This window comes from Corvus hawaiiensis, chromosome 16 (assembly GCF_020740725.1).
Source record: "Corvus hawaiiensis isolate bCorHaw1 chromosome 16, bCorHaw1.pri.cur, whole genome shotgun sequence".
Taxonomy (NCBI): Eukaryota; Metazoa; Chordata; class Aves; order Passeriformes; family Corvidae; genus Corvus; species Corvus hawaiiensis.
The window spans coordinates 4513084-4536736 of NC_063228.1; the positions used below are offsets into that span (position 1 = coordinate 4513084).

The following is a 23653-nucleotide window of genomic DNA, read 5'->3' on the forward strand; positions in this document are numbered from 1 at the left end:
GTGCAAGTCCCAAAACAGCTGAAACCCCTTCCTACAAACCGAGCCTTCCTCAGCCAGAAACTCGAGAGGAGGACAGAGTGGGGCAGATGAACTGATCCCAGGATAAACATCAGCACCCTGTGGCACTGGGAACTGGTGATGACCTGGATGCAGCTCAGCTCTTCCACTACAGAAGTGGAAGAGGTTCCTGCCTGTACTCCATGATCCTATGGAAGACACTTTTGCAAAAGCTACTGCTGGAACATCACCTGGAATAATGTGACCACTCTGATTACTCATCTTCAAAGGAGGGACAGAAAGAGGCAGCTTTCCTTAAATCTCTTCAAGATTCATGAGAAAACTGAAGAGCTTTAAGAGAAGGCTGCAAGAGCTTGATTTGTTTAACCTAGACAAATGAAAGGCTGGGAGAGAACAATTGTTCTCTATAAATATGTCACAGTATAAATACGAGGGAGGAAGAACAGTCACTGTAGTTTAAGGAGAATATTAGCACAAGAAAAAAATGGATATTAGCTGCACATATATTTTCAGTTGGAACTGGGAAGATTTCACCTGTCAGAGCACTCTTTCCATGACAGTAATGGTACAAACAACCAAAGCAGTTTCAAGACAAGCTTGATAAATTTATGAACTGAGATATATGCTGCATTTGCCTCAGTTACTGAAGGACTGGACTTTATGATCTAAAAGTCCTCTTCCAGTCTTCTGTTACTGCATCATTTCATTCTGGATTAGCTTCTTTTGCTGTCTCTTTATAACCAGATTCATGCTTTTCAATCTGATTTGAGGAGTGGATATTTCTCTAAGATTGCCTTACTAGAACTATTCACCCTGCTGCTCAGTTGAGTGCCACACTGCTCATCTGTCTTGGCTTTGCTGGCCTCACATAAGGTGTTAGGATAAAATCTGTCACATGGGAAGGAAATTAGCTGTCACCTGATAAATCAATTCAGAAATTATGTAATACACTTTTGACAGATGGAGACTTCCTGCACCAGTCAATTCTCTCCTGCCCCTCCCAACCTGCTGGTTCTATAGATGTTCCAGCAAAGTTTCATTTTTATTTACAACTACTGTGGTTCAGCCCTCTAATCCCACATTTAATTGCCTTCCTATTACAGAGGATACAGAGAATTTACATTTCCAGTAATGAACGCCACTTTTGTTCTTGGTCTGTTGTATTTCTTGCTTTATGCTCAGTAACACTTAAACAAGAATTAAATGAGCTCTATTGGCCAGTAATCCAGGGCAGGTGTTTCTATATTAAAGTTGACTTTTCTCCTACTATCATTGGTGTTACCTGTAAATTAAAAATACAGGTAATAACTTTTCCATGTTGCCTTCCAGTTAACAGCTAGTTCCCAACTACATCAAGCTCAGTGTTCTCTGAGTTTATTTCCTTCATGCACTCTCCCTTCTGTCTCCATTTCTACTCCTGATAACCATCAGTGTAGGCAGCCACTGACATTTAAGTTAATCCTAAACATTATGATTTCATCAGACTGAACACATGATTGATTCTTTAACTATTGCTGACCTGCTGCTCTTAAATAAAGGTCTCCTGTTCTCTGCAAAGGGTTAACCAACACTTTTCCTCAAGGCAAGGGGCATTCATTATATTAATTTTAAGGTGGATTTATTGCCTCTATAAGGACACTCAGTTTATGCCATTCATTTGGTGACGGTGGCATTCTTGGACTTCAAATCGTCTTTACCTCCAACGCTGCTAAGCAATTCTTCTGATTCTTATATCCATCCTTTTTAATCTGCTGGAGGGTGAAATTTAATTTTTTCCAAAGAGCAGTCTATAGATTTCAGAGCCCACATGGGCCAAGCTGTCTTTTGAAGATGAAAGCCAAAAGATACCCAGAGAACCTCAGGGTAATGAAAATACAGGTGATGCTTTTTTAATACCAAGCTAGCTTCCCTCAGGGATTAATGATGGAGAACAAAAAATCTTGACATGAATGCCCTCTGCTACAGAACCAGACTGGAAGAAAGCATAAGATCAGAGATCAGAGCTGTTGCTTGGATGGCAAGCTTGAGCCAAACAATCTTCTCATGTCTATAAAGGGATATGAAAAAGGCAAACGAAAATTACAAAAACGAACACGTCTTCTGTTTCCCTCCCTCAGGGAAGGAAAGAAAAAATAATATAACAAACAAGAAGGCATTTTCCACAAATAATATTTTGGTGTGAGTGAAGCTCTCAGCTTTAGGCCAGTAGAGCACTAAACCAGCATATCATGAGAAATGAGATCCTAGGACCACAGATCAGGGAGCTGCGTGAACTCTGAGCAACCTCCTGGCACATTCTGGAAATAAAGACACTGTAGCACCAGCCTCAATAAAGAAAACTTCCAGTGCTGATAAAATTGTCAAAAAAGCACACATTCATACAAAAAAATTGCAAACAACAAACATTCAGCAAATAAAAGACAGACAAACCCCACGGATCTCTGGGGCTGCTCAGCGACCTGAGCCCTATCGAGAGGGGTGACTCTTATGTGTCTTATGGGCAGGCACTGTTCCCTTACAGTATGAACATGCTTAACCTGTGAATAAAGAAAAATAAATAAGTGAAGGGTTAGAGGGAGAGGAAAATCAAAGTTTCATTGTTAATTACACAGCACAATGATAAGGGTAATTTTTCTTAAATCAAAAAATAAATTCTAGGTTCAAGTTCCCTGAAGGATATAAAATATTAGAGGGTTTTTTTATGGTTGTAATCACAAACTCATTTCTCCAGCCACTACTGGCCGTGTCTAATTAGGGCAAAGTATGTTAATGATACAGAGGCACAGCCCAGAGAGTTCTTCAGATGCAATATTAATTGCATTTAGGGAAAGAGGCATGAATTGTGCTTATACAAGCTAATTAGTATGGGTTTGCTAATTAATACTGGAAAGTCAAACTGCCTTTGTCTTGTCAACTGCAATTAACTGAAGACATTTAAATTTCTTTTTTTGTTGTTCCTCCAGCAGCACACTCACTTTTTAGTTGACAAGCAATGAAACCCTGCACTGGAGCAGCCAGAACAGCCACTCCATTCCACTTGCATCCCATTATCCTCTAGCATTTCCCTTCTGCTCTGGCCTGGCACAGGGTTCCCTATCACACACACACACCCCACCCTTCATCTGCTGTTTTCCCTGGGGACACAACTCCCTGAGCTTGTGTCCTTGGAGGAGAGGGTCCTGAGCGTGCAGCTACTGCTGTACTGAGGCCACGATCCCATCAGATTTATCCCACAAGTACTGCACTTTTAAATACTGCTATGTAAAAATGAATCATTTACCAGGGCACCAGAGATGCCCCCTCTGATAGAAGGAAGCCCACGGGACTCCTCAGTGAGGTGCCATCAGCCAGTTCCCTGGCCCCAGAGCCCAGCTCTTCATTTCCAGTGCCCCAGGGAGGGTGGCAGAGCCATCAGAGCTCTTCAGGGTGGCAGCAGAGATGTCACCTGCACAGAGGTTTGTCCCAGAAGCAGCCCAAAGATTCACCAGACTGCATGAGAGCACCTGACAGGTGTTTGTTGTTCCATTTCACTTAGAGCCATGGCCTGCTTGCGGAAGAGCTGATGAAAAGCGATATCCACATCTGTCAGCACCCAGAGCAGGACAAGCCCTCCAGCATTCCCAGCTCAACATCAAACTGGGACTGGAGGCTCATAGGTGAAAGGGAAGAAAAGGAAGGCGAGAGGCCAAGAATCCAAACCAGGCAAATAATTTTGCTGAAGTGTCAAATCTAAAGGAGTCTGAAAATAAGGCCATCCAGGTGGGACACTGATCTGGAGAGGGGGGGGAAAAAACTACATAAAGATAATTTTGCTGGATGGCAGGGAGGACAGTGGGGCTGGTGGCACATCCACAGGAGCCCTTGGCAGGCAGCTATGGAACAGCCCCATCCAACAGGGACAGACCCTTCTCACCACCAACACTGTAGCAGACACAAAGCGACAACAGCTTTCCCTACCAGGGAGCTTTCAACTGGGGATGCAGAAGAACCATCTACACCAGTGAAAAGAAAAGAGTTACATGATCAGGGTTTCCATCAAGAGGGGGGGGAAAAAAAAAAAAAATCTCTTTTCCTCTGTATGAATCAAGTTTCCTGTATTTACTGAACAAATTCAAGCTGCTGAATAAAGCCCACACCTCACAATCTGCAATCCATGGTCTAAAGCACCACAGAAAACAGCCTGTTCATGGGAGGTTGATGTAAGAGTTACTGGAAGATCACAAGACCAGGAGTTTTCCACTGAGAAACCCTTGGGAATAGGCACTGAACACTGACTGCTGCTTTATCCTCTGCTGATGGAGGATGCACAACACCAACTAATGCTTTAACACTGGAAGTTCCAGTTTCTCCAGCCCTCTGCTAGCCTGCTTCATAGAACAAATTTTTGAACGCAAACAACTCAAAATCCAGGCTTAATGAGCCCAAAAGAAAAACTTTAAAATGTTAAAAAAAACTATCAAAAAAAAAAACATCAGAACTTTTAAAACATCACAGCAAGTTTTTCCTCTGATACATCCAGTGAGCAGAATGCAAAACCGATTGTACGGAACTTGAAACTGTTACAAGGCAGCACATAATGAGATCAGATGGCAAATAGGATTAATTCAGTTTTCTTTGGAAGTATCAGTTGTGGCCTGTGTTAGCACAGAAAGCAGCTGGGCATACGAAAATGTTTGCCCACAATGTGAGACCACCCCAGAACCGGAATCAATTAACGCTCTCATGATGGAAAATCTGATGTTGAAACAGCAAGAGGCACAAATTAAGAAAAAGATCCTAACAGACGTAGGGCAACCCATTAACAGCACAGCAGGGGCACCTCATCCTGCCCTTCAGTGCCCTACTAGAGGTCAGCACAAGTCTAAAAAGCCCCATGTTGGCACTGTAGTTTATGATTTGGATTTTAGAACAGATGTCTGTTTAGCACCTACTTACTAGCCAGTGATGCAGGCCTATTTTTATATTAGTAATAAAATTAATCACATCTACAGAATGAGTCTCTGCATCTTGGATACTGCTCAGGTTTTCCTTGTGACTAGAAAAAGTTGCAGGAATCCCACAATTCATCCATTAGCAAGAACATCAGTTCACGAGATGGCTTAAAACTGACACCTCGTTTACTCCTGAGTATAAAGAATCATATCCAAGTCATGAAACTGCACATAAACCTCCCAACTACCTGGTTTTGTGTCCTTTATTATTTTTGGTCCTTGAGGGAAGTGCCAATAAAACAGATGAACCCAGCAGAAAATTAACAGACATTATAAAAAAATAGTTTGTGGTAATTCCCTTGTATCTCATCTGCCTGTCCTTTGAACGCTTGAGACTGAATCAAAGGCCCCCAAAGAAAGGAGTTAATTCAGCATGAAATAAAATGCTTGCTTCTGATCTAGAATTGCTAAGGAGAAAAGGAATTGCCAAAAAAAAAAGGAAGACAGACCACTAGATCTCATCCAACACTTTTTCCAGGTGAGCATGGAGACAGGGAGTGCCAAGAGTGGCAGCAGCAACACAAACTTTTACAATGTTTATTTGCTGTTCATTTCTGAATATTTGGAACTGATCCACTGATCAAATGAACTTTGCATATTACTGCTCTGTAAAACAACTAGGGGAAAAAAAAAAAGGCAGAAATTGAACACTTACCATCTCTGCTCTTTGCTTGTGGTTTCCCACTTCTTCCAGAGCCTGAGACAGCTGAGCCTTCAAGACACAGGGGGGGAAAAAAAAAAAAAAAAAAAAAAAGGAAATTAATTCTAGGATGTCATTTTAGAAGTTTAATAAGATTGTCATCCCCTCCTCCCCTCTCCCCCCAAAAATTCACCCAGGGCACCATGATTTTCATGGCACTAAGAAGGAATTGTGTTTGTTCTTGTTCTGTCCTGCCAGCATCCCATGCCATGAGACAATCCTGTCCCAAAGAGCCTGAACTCAACACACCCAATTAAAAAACAGGTTTACTGCACAGAATGCCACTACATGAGCCAGCCCAAATTTCAGTCTCATGGGCCAGACAGAACCATGCCTCCACCCCATTTCTTTGCAAGCTGCAGAAAGAGTGGTCTAAAAGCCACCCACTTTTGCCAAGCTTAACTTAGAAGAAGAGGAGGTTTAGCTCCATAGCTCTGGAAAGGAGTGCGTGCTTCAAGTTAACACCATAGAAAACGTTCTCCTGAAGTTCTGGGGTCCAGGGTTGTGTTTAGAAGCCTTCCAAAATGCTGTGGGGCAAAATACTGAGAAAATCTGCTCTGTAACATAAACCTCCTGGATTTCTGTGAGAAAATATCCCAATGCAGCATTTTCACTTTTTTTAAAGGAAAATTTGAAATGTAAAGAATCTCAAATCAGAGTAGAAATATCTTCTGTTATCCCAGCATAATTTGGGGGGAAACAGGTACTTGACTCAGAAGAGGATCTTTCACCGAGTTTTGTTTATGGAAAAGGATTTTAAACAAAATTGGTATTTAGGAGATGGTTAATAGAAGCCACACATAACATGAGTGCTATTACTTCCCACATCTTTGATTTTCCAACACTCTGCTAGGCTGCCATCAGCCTTTCTCTGCTTAGCAGAAAGCCCAAAAAATAGTCACTAATGACAGAGAAGATAATTAAAACAATGTAAACAAATAAAAGAAATAAAAACAACTTTCCTACAAACCGATTCGCGTAATTTCAAGCAAATATTCATTAAAACCCTCCAGAGTCCCTCAGCTTCTCACCACATGAAATATGGGTCTTTTGAGTGCCACATCCAAACCAGAGACAAACAGCAAGCAGTTTATTATGATGAAAGGCAAAACATTCAGCTTTGGAGGCTGAACTGAAATGCAAGCAAACAAACAAATACAGCCTAAGTGTTCAGCACAGCAGAAGTTCCATTATGCAAACAAACAACCAAACAGTTCAAAATTTCCCTGGCCCCAGAGCTCAGCAGAAACTGAAAAAGTTTCAGCTTCTTGCTGAGCAGGGCCTGGGATGATGTGACATTATTTGAGGAACAGACACTGAAATAAGATGAAAAGGGTTTTAATACAAGCCTGGGACCTGGCACAGGAGAATGAAACATCCTCATTAAACACCACAGGAGATGCCAGCCCCAACCAAAACTGGAGTGCCTGGACAAGCAAGCAAAGAGAAAAAAATGAAATGATCACCAAGTTTGATGTGGAAACCTCAGGGAACTGTAAATTTGCAGACACCTGGGAAAGACTTTTCCCCACTGCTACCGAAGCAGGCACAATGACAGCAGCAGGCTGGGGAAGAATTAGACAGCAGGGCCTCAGAGAGGTCATTTAGGAGAGGTGCTGGCATAAACTTTATAAAACTCCCCAAGACTGACTGAATATTTTTGATTACAAACTACCCCAACTGTTCTGTATATTTATTAGCCTTATCCATATGAAGATGACCTTTAGATGGAAACCACTAGCCTATTCTAAACCAGATGTAAGAATTACTTAATTAAAAATTGCATTAAAAATCATGTATTTTCTAACAGTAGCTGAATTTGAGGGTCAAGTCTCTGTTCACACAGACTCCTTTGGAATCACAGAGTAATCCACATTGGAAGAGTGTGAATCCCCTCAAGGCTCAATCCCCTGTGGTTTTGGTGGGCACCTAGCACCCAGCCTGGATCAGCCCACCACAGTCTGCCAGGCTTTGGTCACCCTCACAATGTAAATATTTTTATTTATAACACCAAGGCAACAGTACCCTAGGAGCCTGTTTAACTAGATGGGTAGAAGAGCATTTTAAAGTATAATACCTCCATAACCGTCAGAAGAAAAGGATAGCAAAGACTCCAACACATTTTACTTCAGGAGAAAGCTGGAAAAACCTTTTAGGCAAGAGAGAAATAATACAAAGGGATGGGAGAAATTGAAAATACAAGCAGGAAATATGCCATAATTTATCTTATATATAATATGGCTTGGGGAAAATAACCATTTCAAGGTGCTGTGCCAACAGAGACACAGAGAGAAACCTGGACAGCAAGTCCAAGCCAGCAGCATAACAATAGCAGATCAATATGATTTGAAGAAGCAATCAGATAAAAACGAAATCGCAAAGTAGGTTTTCTTCATTGCATTTATTTCTAGGCAGCTCATCTCAAAGGGAAAGAGTCAGTAACAACTGGGAATTCAGAGAGCAGCTACTAAACTTACTAGACTGCTGGAAGAAATGATTTATGAAGATTAAAAGATTTTTATACATATGGTTTGACTACAACTCTCACAGAAGAGCAAAAGGGACATACTTAATGCACTGAGAGCTGTTAGAGTGACAAAGCTGGAAACAAGGAGGCTTCCCCAGCGCTGCTGATGCTGTGGGATGCACTCGCAGCCCGCAGTGGGGACCCTCCCATGCCCTGTCCGTGCCCACCTACTCACACAGGTGGGGAAGCACAAGACAAAGCCCAATCTTTCAGCAGGGTCCCCAGTGTCTGCACTTGGCAGGCTGTGATCCAGCTGATCTGGATGCTTTATCACGTCCAGTTTGTAAACATCAGCCCTATCCCAGACTTTTTATTAGCTTAAATCAAATATTGAACCTCCCTCAGCTGTTAGAGGACAGCTGCTTGCAAAGTGATTCACTGCCATATTCCTTCTAGGCCACAAGAAAATACAAACTAATCACCAGCAGCATGACAGATGCACACATTTTTAATTATGGAGGAGAAATTAGGCTCTGAACTTATCCCCACATCTCGCTTAATCAGAGTGCTGGGGAGGAGCTGCCAGCCCCCACAGCCTGGAAGGAAGGAGCTGCAGAGGGCCATGGACTGGTGCCTGGCAGCCTGCTCAGCCCCTGCTCCCATTCCCCAGGCATTTGCCAGAAAAGACTTGGAAAAAACAGTGTTGTGTTGTTTCTTGGAATGTATCTTCTCAGGAATGAGCTGTCGGGTTTCTGGGTTGAGCCATCTTTGGCCACGTCCAGACAAGGAAAACATGAGGGGTGGACCTGGGACATTCAGGAGTGGTGGGAAGGCACAGGGGTCCAGCAGATGCTGGAGCAGTTTGCCAGTCCCATCTCAGAGTTCTGCTCTGGGAAGAGCCACGTAGGTAGTGACAGGACAAGGGGGAATGGCTTCAAGCAGGAGAAGAGTAGGCTTAGACTAGACATTAAAAAACCAATCTTCCCTGTGAGGGTGCTGAGGCCCTGGCACAGGTTGCCCAGGGAAGCCGTGGCTGCCCCTGGATCCCTGGAAGTGTCCAAGGCCAGGTTGGATGGCTCTCTGAGCAGCCTGGTCTAAGAAGGTGTCCTTGTCCACAGAAAGATGATTTTTAAGGTCCATTCCAACCCAAACCCTTCCACGATTCTCTCTGTAGCTCGGCTCTGTTTTAGGGGCTTTTCAATTGATCACATCCACCTTGGTATCTCTCAGGAATCTCTCAGTAGGACAGACTTCCGTGTTGAATTTTCAGGCTACACATAAAAGTTAACTTAAAGCTCCAAGGAAATTCTCTTTACTTAAGACACGTGTTAAATTCCCACAGACCACTGAGCTCAAGCACTAAGAAACCTGATATGCAAACAGATATTATGAATCAGATATACAAACACAGTGCAATTTACCCAACGAAGGCAACACAACCAGGTAAAGGAAAATCGAGTAGCAAAGCAGGGGAAAAAAATCCTCTCAAGTACTCAATTACTTTCAGCTTTCAAAAAAAGGGTTTGTCAATTCAAAATACTCATCTTACATGAAAACACAGTCTAATCTACTGTCAGTGGACTGTGATCCTCAAAAGAGAGCAGCAGGAAGAGGAGAACCTGTGCTCCAGCCTCACTGGGAAGCTGCAGCTCGGGCTGAAAGAGGAGCAGGAGCGGTTTCCAAGGAGAGGAACCGATTCAGCTCCAAGGAGACATTTCTGTATTGTTTAACTTGCTTCCCTGCATCAATAATTTGTCTTCTGGACCTTCCAAAAGTCAGCCTCCACTGACAGCACTGGAGGAGGCTGGTCAGAGAGGGTTTAATGAATGAAACTGAAGCAACCTGGTGGTGACAATGCAGCTGTTAAACCCACTACATCCAGAGCACCCCACTCCCCTCTGGGGGCTGATGGTGAGCTGACTGCCCTGAACGATGGGCAAGCAGCTCAAATGTGAGCCCCATCTGTAGGGAAAAATTAACTACTCAGTCTCTAATGAACAGTCTTTCTCTACACAACAATACCCTCTGCTCTACGAGCAATTAGCAAATTGAAGCGCTCTCTTTGTGAACCTGCATTAATTTACTCCTCGATGTGGCACATTAAATAGCTCACAGGTACAGCACAGCAGTGGCAACAGCCAGCACCATAAAATAAAAGCTTGCTTCAAAGAGTTTGGGAAGCGAAATTAGGCGTGCTGTATACAGGGAATAAATCAAAACAACCTTCATTTGGAAACATCATTTTAGTCTTATGCTTTCATCAAAAAACATGGTTATCGTAACAGTCACGTTAATACAATGTCGGTACTCTACAAGGGAGAGAAACAAGCAGCACATTCACTACCTCAAATTAAGAAGTGCCATTTTTATTCTTTCTCATCAGGGTGAAATACCTGAGAGCATACACAGCTGCCTATTCTGAGGTTGTGCTTTCACAGCTATTAATCCCAAGTGAGAGTCCCCAGAAGGAAGGCCACTTGTTGGGAGGGCAGCACCCCTGCAGGGGAGGAGAGGACAGGACAAAGAGGTTTTGCCTGGCAGAGCTGGAACACAGCTGCAAAAAATGGCATTTTTACAGCTCACTGAAGCCCAAGATACCCTTAGAAGTATTTTATATGCAACAGTTGTATGCAAATCCAAGTCAAGTGTGATAATTGGCTAATTCAGGTATAACGTTAATTAATAGCTATTCCAAAGTAATTAACTTCTAAGTTAAATTCTTGCTTCTCCTCTTTGAGAGTTAACACACAATTTAAATTTACAAGGATATATCAGCTACTGATCACAGAAATAGGGAATCTTGTATGTTCTAACATGCCAAATCACTTCAGTTTCCTTGTGCTGGCTGCCCCCCATTCCTTGGATAATTTCACAGTTATTTATTTCCCTGATCACTCACAAAAGAAGACAGAAGATGGAGACTCTTGGCTCAAGTTGGATGGCCTCAGTGTGTGGCTAAAGTGTGATGTGATCTCTACAGGGTCCAAGCCAGCACAGCTTGTCCGGTGCCATAGGCTGGGGAAGACGGGAGGGCGGGGGGGGGGGGGGGAAAGGACAATATCACCTTTTTCTATCTGATTCAGGAAACACAAGGCAAATAAAGTGCATTGAAGCTGCAGCTGAAATACAGAAGGAAACTTGAAAACATGGCAGCACTCCCAGGACAGTTCTGATAAGGAAAGCACTGACTGCAACAATTAGAATTCAATCCAGCGTAGAAACATAAGCACCACTCTGATGAGTTCCATGCAGCAGCACAGGAATAGGATGAGAACAATCTGAAGAGAACTTTGCAGTCACTAATTACCTCTCATGCAAAGAATGAGGCTCTGGCTTGTGGAGAAAACAGAAGGAAAACTTTGATTTCACAAAAGCCACAGACAGATTACTTCTGGGGGTGGCAGAGACTGAGCAGAAGTAACTCATCAGCCACTTGCAGTCAGACTTCACTTTATTTGCATATTGTCATCCTGCATATTAAAATAGTGTGAGAACTGAAATTAAATTTTCATTAGTGTTCAATCTGAAATCTCACCCATGGGATTCAGCTTTCAACAGTTCATGCATGCATTTCCTCGTTCACTTTAAAGTTAGATATCCATTTATCCCATGCTAGCCAACACTTGTGGCCTTCAACCCATTGCACACCATTGTTGCTCAGGGGCAGCTGTACAGGATTGTTTCTGCACCTCTGAACTGCACTACAGAATTACTCTGAACTAACTGGTCATTTCTAATTTAACATATTTTGATGCTTTGTAGTTGAAATTGCCAATCTTTCACAAAATTGCATCAGTTGAGATCACAATCAGAAAGACATTTTAGTACCAGCCATTGCTAAATAATTTCCTTGCCGCTTTTCAGGCTCCTTTTTGCTGCTCTCAAGAAAGTTCTCCTGGTTATAAAATCAAATGCACATCCTCTATAAAGTGGGAAAGAACAGCTACAAATAAACTCTGCTGCTGTCTCAAAAGCATCCAGAACACCATGTTATCACACAGGAGTTGGATTGGAGGTGGCAGGGGGCTCAGCCTGATGCAAAAGTGAAGAGGAAAATTCCTCAACAACATTTGAACGTGTTTCAGAAATTTAAATTCAGTGAAACCACACTCGCTCTGACTTGCAGAAAAGCTGCAACAGGCAAAGCAGAGACCATTACTTACTGACATAATTTATGAGCATAGGCTTGCAGCTCAATGAAAAGCATGTGTCTCAGGCCACAGTTTATGTAGTTCTCCATGTAATTTAGTCCCTAATTTCACCCCAAACAAGGACAGGAAACACGGGAAACGAGAATGCCTGTAAGCCAGATGTCCCACATCTCCAGGGACTCGTGCTCCTGGGCATCACAGCAAACCACAACACCCAGGGACTGAAGGCCACTGCTTTGTCCAGAGCAGTGAGAGTGCTTTCCATGAAAAAAACAAGAGCTGCTCCTTGTCTGAAAACCAGTTTTGTACTGGATTTGTGCAGGGAAATGCCGCCCCCCAGTGAGAGACAAAAAGCAGCTGGTTACCAAAATCAGGGAGGAATAAAGCAAAGCTCTTGGGTGCTAAACAAAAAAAATGATCCTGCAAATTGAAAATAATCGCCAAAGTCGTCGCTATAATTACTGAAAATGCAGGGAAAATATCTCCCCTAGCAAAGATATGGGCTCCTGTCAACACTCTTTCAAGATTTACTGGACAAAGGGATAATAACCACACCTTACTCCTGCTCTTAAGTCTCAAGGACAGACCAATCTCTCTCCTTCTCTTTAAGAGATGCAGTCACTTCCTAATGTCAAGAATTCTCGACAGTAAGCTTATTATAATGAAATAACCCCAAGCTCTCCCTGGTTAGACTATGAGAAAAGGGTGTTAACAAAGTGACTGTAGAACAACTGATATGAGATGAGGAAGACAGGATTCCAAGCAGAAATTGTCCACGTCCTTATTCCTGCAAACCACTTGACCTAGCTTAAAGTAATCTGCACAGTCCTGCAGCAAAAACCTGGCTTTTGTTCCCACTCTGCCTAACCACTGCTGAGAGACCTGGGGCGAAGCACTAAACTCTGGAACTCCTTTCTTTTCTCTCCCTGTCTAACCTAAAGATAATACTGACTCTGTAAAACCCTTCCAAAACCTCTGAACAAGGATAATCTCTGAGCACAAGGTGCCACTGTTGACACAAACCACACCTGATGGGCCACAGCACTCGGGCACTAAAAGGATTAAGCACCATAAAGTCCAGCACCAACGTATTCAGAGGTGGCAGCAACCCTGTCTCCCTGATCCTCAAAGCAAAGGTGACCTTCACAGCTGCAATAAAATGTAAAACTTGGAGAAAGACCCTGAAACTTCTCTAAATCTATTCCATCATCACTGTTCTCCCAGGCAGATGCTGCCAGGAAAGGAAGGGAAGCAAACTGGGAGATGGAAAAATGCAGAGCATTGGATTCAGGAAAGGATGAGTACCTGGAGGTTGGACAGCCCCATGCCAGGCTGAAACATTTAAAAATGAGGCAGGTAGGCAAGAAAATAGTGGGCTCAGGTAATAAAACCAGCTTAGTTTTGCAAAAACATCTCAAAACAAGAACAATCATTTGTTGTTTCAGTCTCTGAGCTACAGCTGAGGCTGAGGTGAGGGGCAACACCCCAGAGACTCCTCTCTCCCCATTTCCCTTGATGTTTTTATTCAGCACCTTGCTAAGAAGGAGCACAGAGACCAAAAGATTAGCACAGCTCTGCTGGGAACAATAAACTTGTGTAATAGATCTCCTTCCCTCCATCCTAATCAAATGGTGCTGCAGTCCCCTGGGGAGAGGATACAGTGCCAAACAAAAAATGTGAGTTTGCAGCTGCTTCCTCAACAGCAAAGGGCAGCCTGACTGATGAAACTCTGCCAAGCCAATTGCTTCCAGCATGACGCAGTCAGCCAGTACAGCATCTCCAGGACACACACAAGTGACTGCAGGGTGCTGATGGACTCTCCAAAGGAACCCTTCCCCATCACTGGAACAGCCATCAGAGAAGCCTCTGCCACTAAAATTCTCTTTGTGGCCTCAGAGAAGCCGATGAGGGTGAAGATGGAGCAGGAAGTCCTTTCTCTTTTGCTGCTCCCCAGGAAGAGTTTTAACTCAACAGCAGAATGATAACCTGGCATAAAATCTGTGTATTGAGGGTCAGCCACTAATCTCTTGCCAGGAGTAAAAAAGATTATTAATATATTAGTGCAAGTGAAAAACATTAGGAGAGTACCAGCTCACTCCACAGGGAAATAGCAAATAGATAAAGAAATACACAGTATCTGGAGGACATTAAGGAGAATTAATTTCACTGTGCTGTGGTCAAATGTCTAAAGGTGAAATGAAGGGATACCAGCACCCAATCCTGAATCAGATGTAACAAATTAGGGAACCTGGTAATCCCTCACTATTTAGGAGATCTGAAAACAGGTACTGTAAGCAATTCTGGGATCTGGTGAGCATAAGGTTTTCCTCAGGTTGTATTAACTCTGCTGGAGCTGGGAAGCAGAGCTAGAGACAAACAGAAGGCACAGCATCTAATGGGAATGGAATCCCTTGCCATTATATGTAATAATGAAGCTGGTTGAAGGAGGGGGGAACAAATACTTGTGTATTTGCTTAATTTTCTGACAAAATTTTAAGCCCAGCTCATTTATTTACTACTTTTTTTTCCCCCCCCCCGTCCTTTAGTTATCAGCAGAATGACTTCAGGCTCCAAAGCTTTCTCTTGATGAAAGCAAACATTAGTACTCACCAAACCCAGAAAAAGGAAATCTCAAAAACTAGAAGTGGTGGCAATGTGGCACCCAGCATCTACCAAACTGTTCACTCCTTCCTGTGCATTTTTGCCAGTACAACCTCCCTGGATCTAAGTTCTCCCCAGCAGTTGCCTCCAACTAGGTTTGATAGCTAGAGGGAAAGAAACAGCATTTAGTTCATGAAATCTGTAAATTAGCCATCAAAAATGTTCACTCTTATCCGTTCATCATAAAAAAATTGGTGGAATTACATCTCTACCTAAAAAAACCCTTCTAATTTCAGCCCCATGAGTCAGCACTGCTGCATCTCATCACCAAGAGTGATTCATTGTCACTGCACTTCTCAAAGTCAAGAATAAGGGTATTCACCCCAATTCTCTGTCATCTCATAACTCCTCTGGACCCAGGCACTGTGTTTGCACACAGCACTGTTATAATGATTTATGTGAGTATGTCACTTTTAATTTAAAGGGATAAAGAGTTATTGTCAGTCTAGCAACCATAAAGCAACATTTTCTTTCCACTGAGCTGACAGTTGAATACCTGGAAAATATTCCTGTGTGCTCAGAAAGGAGAGGGCTGTACAGCCCATAGCCTTAGGGTGTCAGTGCTTCTGAAGACAGGAGTGGATGGCCAGTGTCTTTGGAGAGGAACACTAGGACTTAGGAGAGTTAAAAAAAGCCGTACAGTGGAGTTAGAATAGGAATAAAAATTCAGACAAAAGCAGTGTGGATGGAAAGCCTCTGCCCCAAGTGAAACAGTGAGGAAGAGGGTTTGGGGTATTGATTAGACCCCAAAAAGATGATCTGTAGCTGGATGAAACAAAGAATACCAGAAGTTAAACAGCAGCACAGCTATGGTTTTCTTATTCAACTCCCCTAATATCACAGTCATTTTTGATAATCTTTTAGCTGCTAAAACAAGGCTACTGAACAACTCCCACTGACCTTACACCCCTGAGTGGGCCAGTGCCTTCCTTTAAGCTGCCCAAGGCTGCTGGCAGCTGGTGATAGTTCAGAAAAGTGTCTTTAATGGTGCTGTGAGCTCTGTCCTTAGATATCTCACTGTTATCCCCACAAACACTCCCAACAGGAGCCCTCAGGCATGTGGGCACACTTCCTTGGGCAACTGCTGTGAGCCAGCCAGAAAACAACGTTGGGAAGTGAAGATCTGTATTTAAATCAAACTTTCTTTGCTAGCTTGAATCAAGTTTGGTTTCTGTTCTGGTTCTCAGCACTACTGCATAGGTCGCCCCAGCTCAAACAAAGGTCAAGGAGGAGTTTCAGCCAGCACTATCCTTGGCTTGGGAAATTACAGCCAGTGTGGTTTTGGCATCCAGCAGAACAGTGGGTAGAGTGCCTAAGCCTCGGAGGGTCTCCAACAAACTTCAAAGGCTGTTGGAAGTTGCTAGGTAACAACATCCACCCCCAGGACAGGATTGGGCAAGGTTTGCTCTGCCAAAGCAATGCTTGCCTTGCCCTCGCTTCCGCCCTGGGAATGCGTGTTGAGGACCTGTCTCCTCTGCTGCCAGAGCATTTCCAGCCTCTAGTCTGGGTGCCTAGTTGGATTTTGCTGAATAAAGCAAACATCCCATTTTAAACATAGCTATTATAATTAGCAGAAGCTCATTGCTCAATTCCCCTTCCAGACAGGGATTTCCAAATGTCAGTGTGCTTAGCACAGCTGATCTGTGCTGGCTGCTCTAAACACAACTGACCTAGGAGGGTCCAGAGCATAAAATCAAATCCTATTGTGGGTGGTGAGATGGAAAAACAAACAGGATAATTGTCCTCCTTCAGTCTGTACCTTCATTTTCCTGTACCGTCTGCACAGCACTGTGAGCAAGGCAAGGTGAGCAGAGACTCTGACACAGAAGGTATACTCATGCTTGAGGCCAAGCAGGAATTTCTCTTAGACATTTATACCAGTTTTCTGAATCAGCTCTCCAGATAAAGCTGCCTCATCCTGCTTGTCCTGCCAGGGTATCATGGCATAAAATCAAAGGGCAGTAAGGGGAGAACAAAAAAAAGGGGGGGAAACCCCAAACTAGAACAGCTCCTGCTGCTGAAACCATTTTACAGAGGCTCTGGCAAATGCAGAGACCAGTTTCAAGCAGTATTTACTCTCTAAACCTGGTCTGGGAAAGCAAAAACAACCTTAGTCTTTCCAAGTGATTTCCAATATTAAAAGTTAAATTGCCAAGCATCTTTTCCCAGCACAGACCTCCCCACACCAAAGAGCTCTCTCCCATGAAGGAGAAGTGAAGCACTCCATTTCCAGGTATTGCATGTATCAGTGGCTCCCAGCCTTCCTGCAGACACTTCAGAAACCCTGGCAGAGCTCCACACCTCAGAATGTCCCAGGGAGCCAGCAGAAGTCCAGCTGGGTTTATTAATGTGGGCCTTGTGCAACCTCTCACCTGTGGTGCACAAGTGTCTCACCCACAGCTCCTGCCTCGTTGTTTGGGATATGCCAGGATAAACTCCACGAAGAGCTGAAGCAGATTAGCACCAAGCTGCTCAATAAAAGGAGAAACTGAAGTTTAAAGACCATGTGTCCTTTGCAAGGCCACATGGACAGTCATAATTTACAATTACTATATTTTACCCCATCAGGTTTGCACTACAAACAGATTAGAGACAGAATTTGCCTGAAGTTTAAGGGAAAAAGACTGGAGGGAGAAAAACCCAGAGATTAACAACCTCTCTATCCAAAGACATTCCTCACACTGAAAAAATAAAAAAAACCTCCAAGATTCCAACTGGAAAAAAAAAAAAAGTGTAAAATACCCTCAAAGAAAATCAAACATCTCTGCACACTATGGTCATGCTCCTGTAACTTCTTACAAGAGGAACAAAACTCTTCTACTTTTATTTGAGAATTTATTCAAAATAAATAAATCCCAATGGAATTTAGGCACACTGTAGAGGCTCCAGCAAAAATTGTAAAAAAAGCAAGCAAACTAAAAAGATCCTTTCTTGGCATGCTCTTGAAAGAAGGATTCACCACATTTCTGATTGACTGCCACTGTGGTTTAAATGAATCAGCTATAAATAGGCAGCAAATGCAAGGCAAGCACTTGAAGGGAACAGCAAGGGGGTTTTTTTGTTTTCTCTTGTTATTGCTTAATGGTCTGTTGGGAAGGAGGTGGCTGACAAGGTAGAAGAAATATGGTAAAAATATAAAGAAACCGAGAAAGGGTGTGGGAAGGAGGGATAAGGAGACAAAGACATACCAATGTAGAGAATGTGCAAATACCTTTCTGCCTCTGGTTTTCCGGAGGAGTGCATGATCAGGGATGGGAACAGGCACACAGACTTGGAGCTGGGGATGCCCTGAAGGTCCCCTCACAGCCACAACTTGGAGAAGGCTTTTATGTTATCAATAACTGCAAAGTCAAGCTTCTGTGGGCCACTTTGGACTTTTCTAGTAACTAAAATTAGTTACTAGAAACTAACTAGAAACTAACTAACTAGAAATCTCTAGTCTTTCTTACATATCAGATTCAACATATGAAGTGCAGCCATTAAAGAAAAGCACTGGAAGTGTTTCTGCAGCCCTCTTGTGTCAAGAGCCATCCAAACCAGGAGTGGACTCAAAACAAAGTTAAGCAGCCATCCACATCATAACAAAAGTGAAAATACTCCTGTCAATGAGCAGCAGAGCTGGAGGAATCTGAATCACATCCAGACAGGATCCAGTTTCTGGAAAGCATTTGCAGGGAAATTTCTAATAAACTACTTTTTAAATATTGAATAATTGCTTCTAAAAATAGCTGGAGCTTATTTCACAGCTCTTGTTCCAACTGTCTGCTCACTCTCCTCCTCTCTCCCACAGCTAGTCTGACTGCCCACAACATCCCCAGTCTCCAGCTTTCTGGCATCCTTTTTAATTACTCCTCTTAATCTTGTGCTCCTTTTTTCAAGCCTGAAGGAGGCTCTCACAGAATCCAAGGAGCAGAAAACCTTCTGGTTTCCCTTCCCAAGGAGTCTGACTAGCTTTAAAGATCTTCTCTACTCCTGCAAAGTATTTCCTTGCAACTCCATGGCAGATCTTGCCAGTGAGCAGCCCAGGACCTCCTCAGAGCCTTCTCCTCTGTGGGGATGGAGGCTGATCCCATGTCAGCTCTGCACAGATTTACTGCTTTCTCAAAATTAATTGGAACAGAAGGGACCATTTCCATATGTTGCTCCATCAGTGCTGCTCGGTTTTGGGCTGAAAGGATTAACTCCAGAGGGAGCACTGCAATTTCATCTTAGCCGTGGTCCATTTGTTTCCCTTGGCCCTTCTGCTGAGACTGCCAAAGATGCCAGACAGGATATTTCTGAGATGTGGGTGTTTATCTTCTCTTAGTGGACCAAACAGCAACTTATTTCAGGAAACCAATCCAGCAACTCACAATTGCTTCTTGTTCCAGCAAATTCAGCCTCACAAGGCAAGAGGTGAAAGTGCCTGATGGTGCCATTAGAAACCTTTGAGTTTCCTCGCTCCTGAATGCCTGTTGAGCAAAACTGTGCTATAGAAACATGAGAGATCTCCATTGGGCAGGGGAAGGGAGTCAAAACATATGCCAAAATAATCTCAGTTATTTGCTCCTGCCACACAGCTACAGGCTGTATTGAACCACTCCTCCATGGCACAGTGGGATGCTCAGGGCTGGGAGCTCTGTTCCAGAGGCTCCTGGTGGCTCCATGGAGCATGACAGAGAGCTCCCTCACGAAAATACTTACAAATAAGAATTGCCAACACTTGTTTTTTTAAGCTTCTTTTCATGCTTCAATTTTCTTTCTTCTTAACCAAGCAGATAAACATCTACACACATTTACCTGTGCCTAAAAGCGCCTGACCCCAGGGCAACACCAGCTTGCTTGTCCAAGGTTGATACATGCCAAAATAGTGATTCACTCTCTGTGCAAGAAGCCACAGAGGAAGGGTACAGAAATGTACATTTGCTGTAGGAGTGGCTGTATTTGTGCCATGCAGCAGCCTCCAGATATTCATGAAGACTTGAGTATGACCTTTCCTTTTCTCAGTCCCCTTTGCTGGTCAGAAGAAAAAGTGTAATCCAAAGAGCAAGTGGAATGTAACAGAAGATAATATCCACAATACTTGCAGTAATGTGTACAGTGTCAATGGGCTGGAGGAATGGGGTACAATGACTGTGGATCTCGCCTGGCCTAAATAAAAAGATGCTCATTATCCTGAAAGGAAATGCCACTTAGGAACGATAAGGTCATGCTGCACAGGGAAGATAAATGTCATTTCTCTACACTGCAGTGATGGTCTCACCTACTGTCTTCAAAAATGGACCTAAACAGCAAAGCAATAAAAAGCCTGTAGAATTAGCCTGGGACATTATTGTTTTGAGAGCGTAAAATCACTCATCTAGAGCTCTTTAGACATGCTTTCCTAGGAACACTTCTATATGTGTACACGTGCATTTACATTGTGCCTTTTGGGAGTAATAATACATGAAAATAATTAACCAACACTTTCAAACAAGCTTGGGTGTGTTTGGTACCACGTTTGTCAAAAGAATTCGAGACTCACCATGTATTTTATACAGCTGTACACATTCCCAGGAATTAAATCCATCTGCATAGGTAGTTTTGCACTCGTCACAGGCCCCCCCCAGGCAGCCTCTGCCAAGCACAATGAGCAGCTCTAAATAAATACCATCCATAATGCCAACAACTTCTCTCTTTTCAGCAGCTCTGTGGGCTGCCATGCTGCAGCTGAGAGACAATTAAGTACACTCAGATGATCTTTAAGCACACAGTACAGAGCAATTCCCTCGGAGCAGGAAGGGCAGCATCCATCCCCTCCGAGCAGGAGCAGCACTGGGGGCTCCAGGGAGCTCCAGCCCAGGCCCTTTGAAGAAGGGGTGTCTCATTTCAGCACTCTGCAAGTGGGGGGCTTCTGCCCCTTCACACCCACAGGTGTGCAAAGCAAATAACTGATGAACATTAGTCACTGCTTGCATGGTCCCACCTAGAGGAACAAGGGCTGCCTCTGCAGACATCACTCCTGCTGTCCCTATCACCTTCCTTCATGCAAAAGGCCACAGAATGCTTCAGAAACCAGCACCTTATTTTGCCAAGGTGGAACTAGATCCATGGAGGTCAAACAAGCACACACTTTATCTCAGTATTTGAGATATCAGGGGGCTCATCTATCCTAAGGCTGCATTTTTCACTAATGAAATGACCTATTATAAACCAGAAAGTGAAGAATTCTGCATCCATAAGTTAATAAAACTGAGAGTACTCAGAATAGAATTGCCAAGGGTAGGGCTGGTAAAAACTATCTTAGCAATAATACCTACCCACAAAGATCACTGGTTTAGGGTCTGTGCCATCAGGTCAGTTCCCAAATGCACTGCACAGCCTAGATTTTATGAAAAATTCAGAGTTTGTGGGTTCTCAAGAAATACTTCAATAATTAATACAGATACAGACACTCATCATTTCTTTGTGTATATAAATAATGTACAGTGGTAACCTTTATACAAAGCAGCCTCAAACCCTCTCCCATTACGCATGATATGCTACTTAAAATAACCTCTACAAAGTAATGACTCTGTTCATGTTTATGGTTACTGAATATCTCACTGGGCTTTTACACACCATTAATACCGTAACAGGTAATCTTTCAAGCTTCTTATTGATTTCCTTTAAAAATCAAAAGTATTTAGGTTTAGCAACTCTTCCAAGAATCAGCTTCCCAATGATAATGAACTGTTTCTACAATTCTCCGAAAAGAAGCGAAGTCGATGCCACAAAAACGCACGTTTGGGAGTGTGGAACACAGGCACAGGAACACAGAAGAGATAAAAATCTATGTCTTAAGCCACGACTCAGTTCTGTTTCTAATGTGAGCTTGAACACAACTAGAAATCTGAGCGTACATGTGTCAAAGCTGCAGCCATTAGAGCCGTTTAAACAAATTGAAAACATAAATCACATCAATATGTCAAATCGATGTGCCATGCATTTCATAGCCATGATACTGTCACCACAGCTGGATTCATGGCACGTGTGTTCTACAGCACTGCCTGTTTTATTAAACAGCATAAATAAAATTCAAAAGAAAAATGTTACAACTTGCATTACAGGGAGATTGTGGCTTTCTCTACAACTTCGGACTTTCAGTTTGTTTTGCTGAAAAGCTTTTAGCACAATCAAAGCACATTTGACATTAACACTGATTAAAGCAAATAGATAAATTGCAAAGCCTCTGAGAAAGCAGAATTGTTCCGTACAATTTACCTGGACCACCCCTGAACAGAGAAGATCTATATCAACAGTTTAGTTTTTATTCACAGCATGGTGGGAACTGCTATCAGCTGGGTTTTTCACTTACTCTGCTCCCAGCCTTATCCAAATATTAGTAGGCTGGTCACATTGAAGTGCAAAAGAAAAAGAGAAAAATAAAGAGAAATCCAGGCACCTTCCTTTGAATTCTGTTCACTGTTTTGACTGGCAATGGTGCCGTGCTCGAATTCATGACCTTAACACAAACCAGGCTGAGGAAATGGAGGTGCTGCAGCCTCTGGACAACCCAGGCCATGGTGAAAGGCTGGGTGAACAGATGGGAACAAACAACAGTTCACAACGTGGAGAAGTACTAAGGGTGAACAATTATGGATATTCTGAAACAAAACAACTGCAATTGGCACTTGCATTTAGGCCCCATTCGACAAACTGCTCAGGCACTATGCTGAACCAGGCTTTTTAGACTAATTAGTTCCCTGAAGAAACACCTCTCCTACTGCACGTAATGAAGGCCAAAATAAAGAATCAATGGGCCTCAAAAAGAAAATCAAGACAGCAACTACTGTTGCTCTAATTGCCACAATAACCAAAGTATTAAGTGCGTTAAAATGGATCTTATAATCCTTGCAAACTGCAAAGAGCAGGAGTGTTGGGATCCACAAGAGCATGGGAACAAGCTTCTGTTGGTGTTGTTTTCTCAAAGCACTTTTTCTGTTTATATGTTGTAACTATTTGGTAACAGGATTTCAACAAAACTCTGTAGCTGGACCCCACAGAAACACAGAGGGCACAACTGTGCTGAGCCTATGTGGAGGCTCCACAGGAAACCCTTGGAATCTTTACAGGATGTTTTTAAACAGAAAATAATCATTAAAAATATAATGCACTTTTACAGGTCACCATCATCGTGAATTAAAAGATGACATGAAAACACTTACAACTACATACTTTAAATCTTAAATTATGCAGAGATTATGCAATTACTCTGAAATGAAACACTACAAATCACAGAATTCAAATCCAATGATTATAAAAATCAACAAATCTCAACAAGTTCAGAACATCTCAAGACTCCCAGACAAGAGCTATTTAATGCTATTAATACAACTCAAAGTTAGGGAACAGGTAAAATTTCCATGTAAAACATTATCCTGATGTGTAATTTTAGCTTTTACATTTTGTCAGAAGACATTTATTTCCTTTCTGCCCCGAACTGCTTGGTTTCCATGGGCTGTTAAAGCTTTCATTGGTGTGAGGAGGTGCCTAAGTAGCAGTTCTAACAAACAGGAGACATTATTGACCTGAGCCTGATTGAGTCACCGATAGACTTCAAAAGGGTTAAGAAGCATTGGCCTGAGAAGCCCTCTGGGAAACATAACCTGAACAAATCCAGCTTCTAGTTTGAAGAGAAACTGGTCAATCCTGGCCAATTCTCCCA

The 23653-nt window shown here is 42.8% G+C and overlaps 1 protein-coding gene across 4 annotated transcripts in view; it reads right to left on the reverse strand.

The window, feature by feature from the left end:
- MAD1L1 (mitotic arrest deficient 1 like 1) overlaps window positions 1-23653 on the reverse strand; it is a 351296-nt gene that overhangs the window by 177632 nt on the left and 150011 nt on the right. For all 4 annotated transcript variants that reach the window (XM_048320994.1, XM_048320997.1, XM_048320996.1 and 1 more), the window contains one exon: window positions 5665-5721. In XM_048320994.1, coding sequence (XP_048176951.1) covers window positions 5665-5721 — 57 coding nt within the window. The remainder of the gene's footprint in view (window positions 1-5664; window positions 5722-23653) is intronic.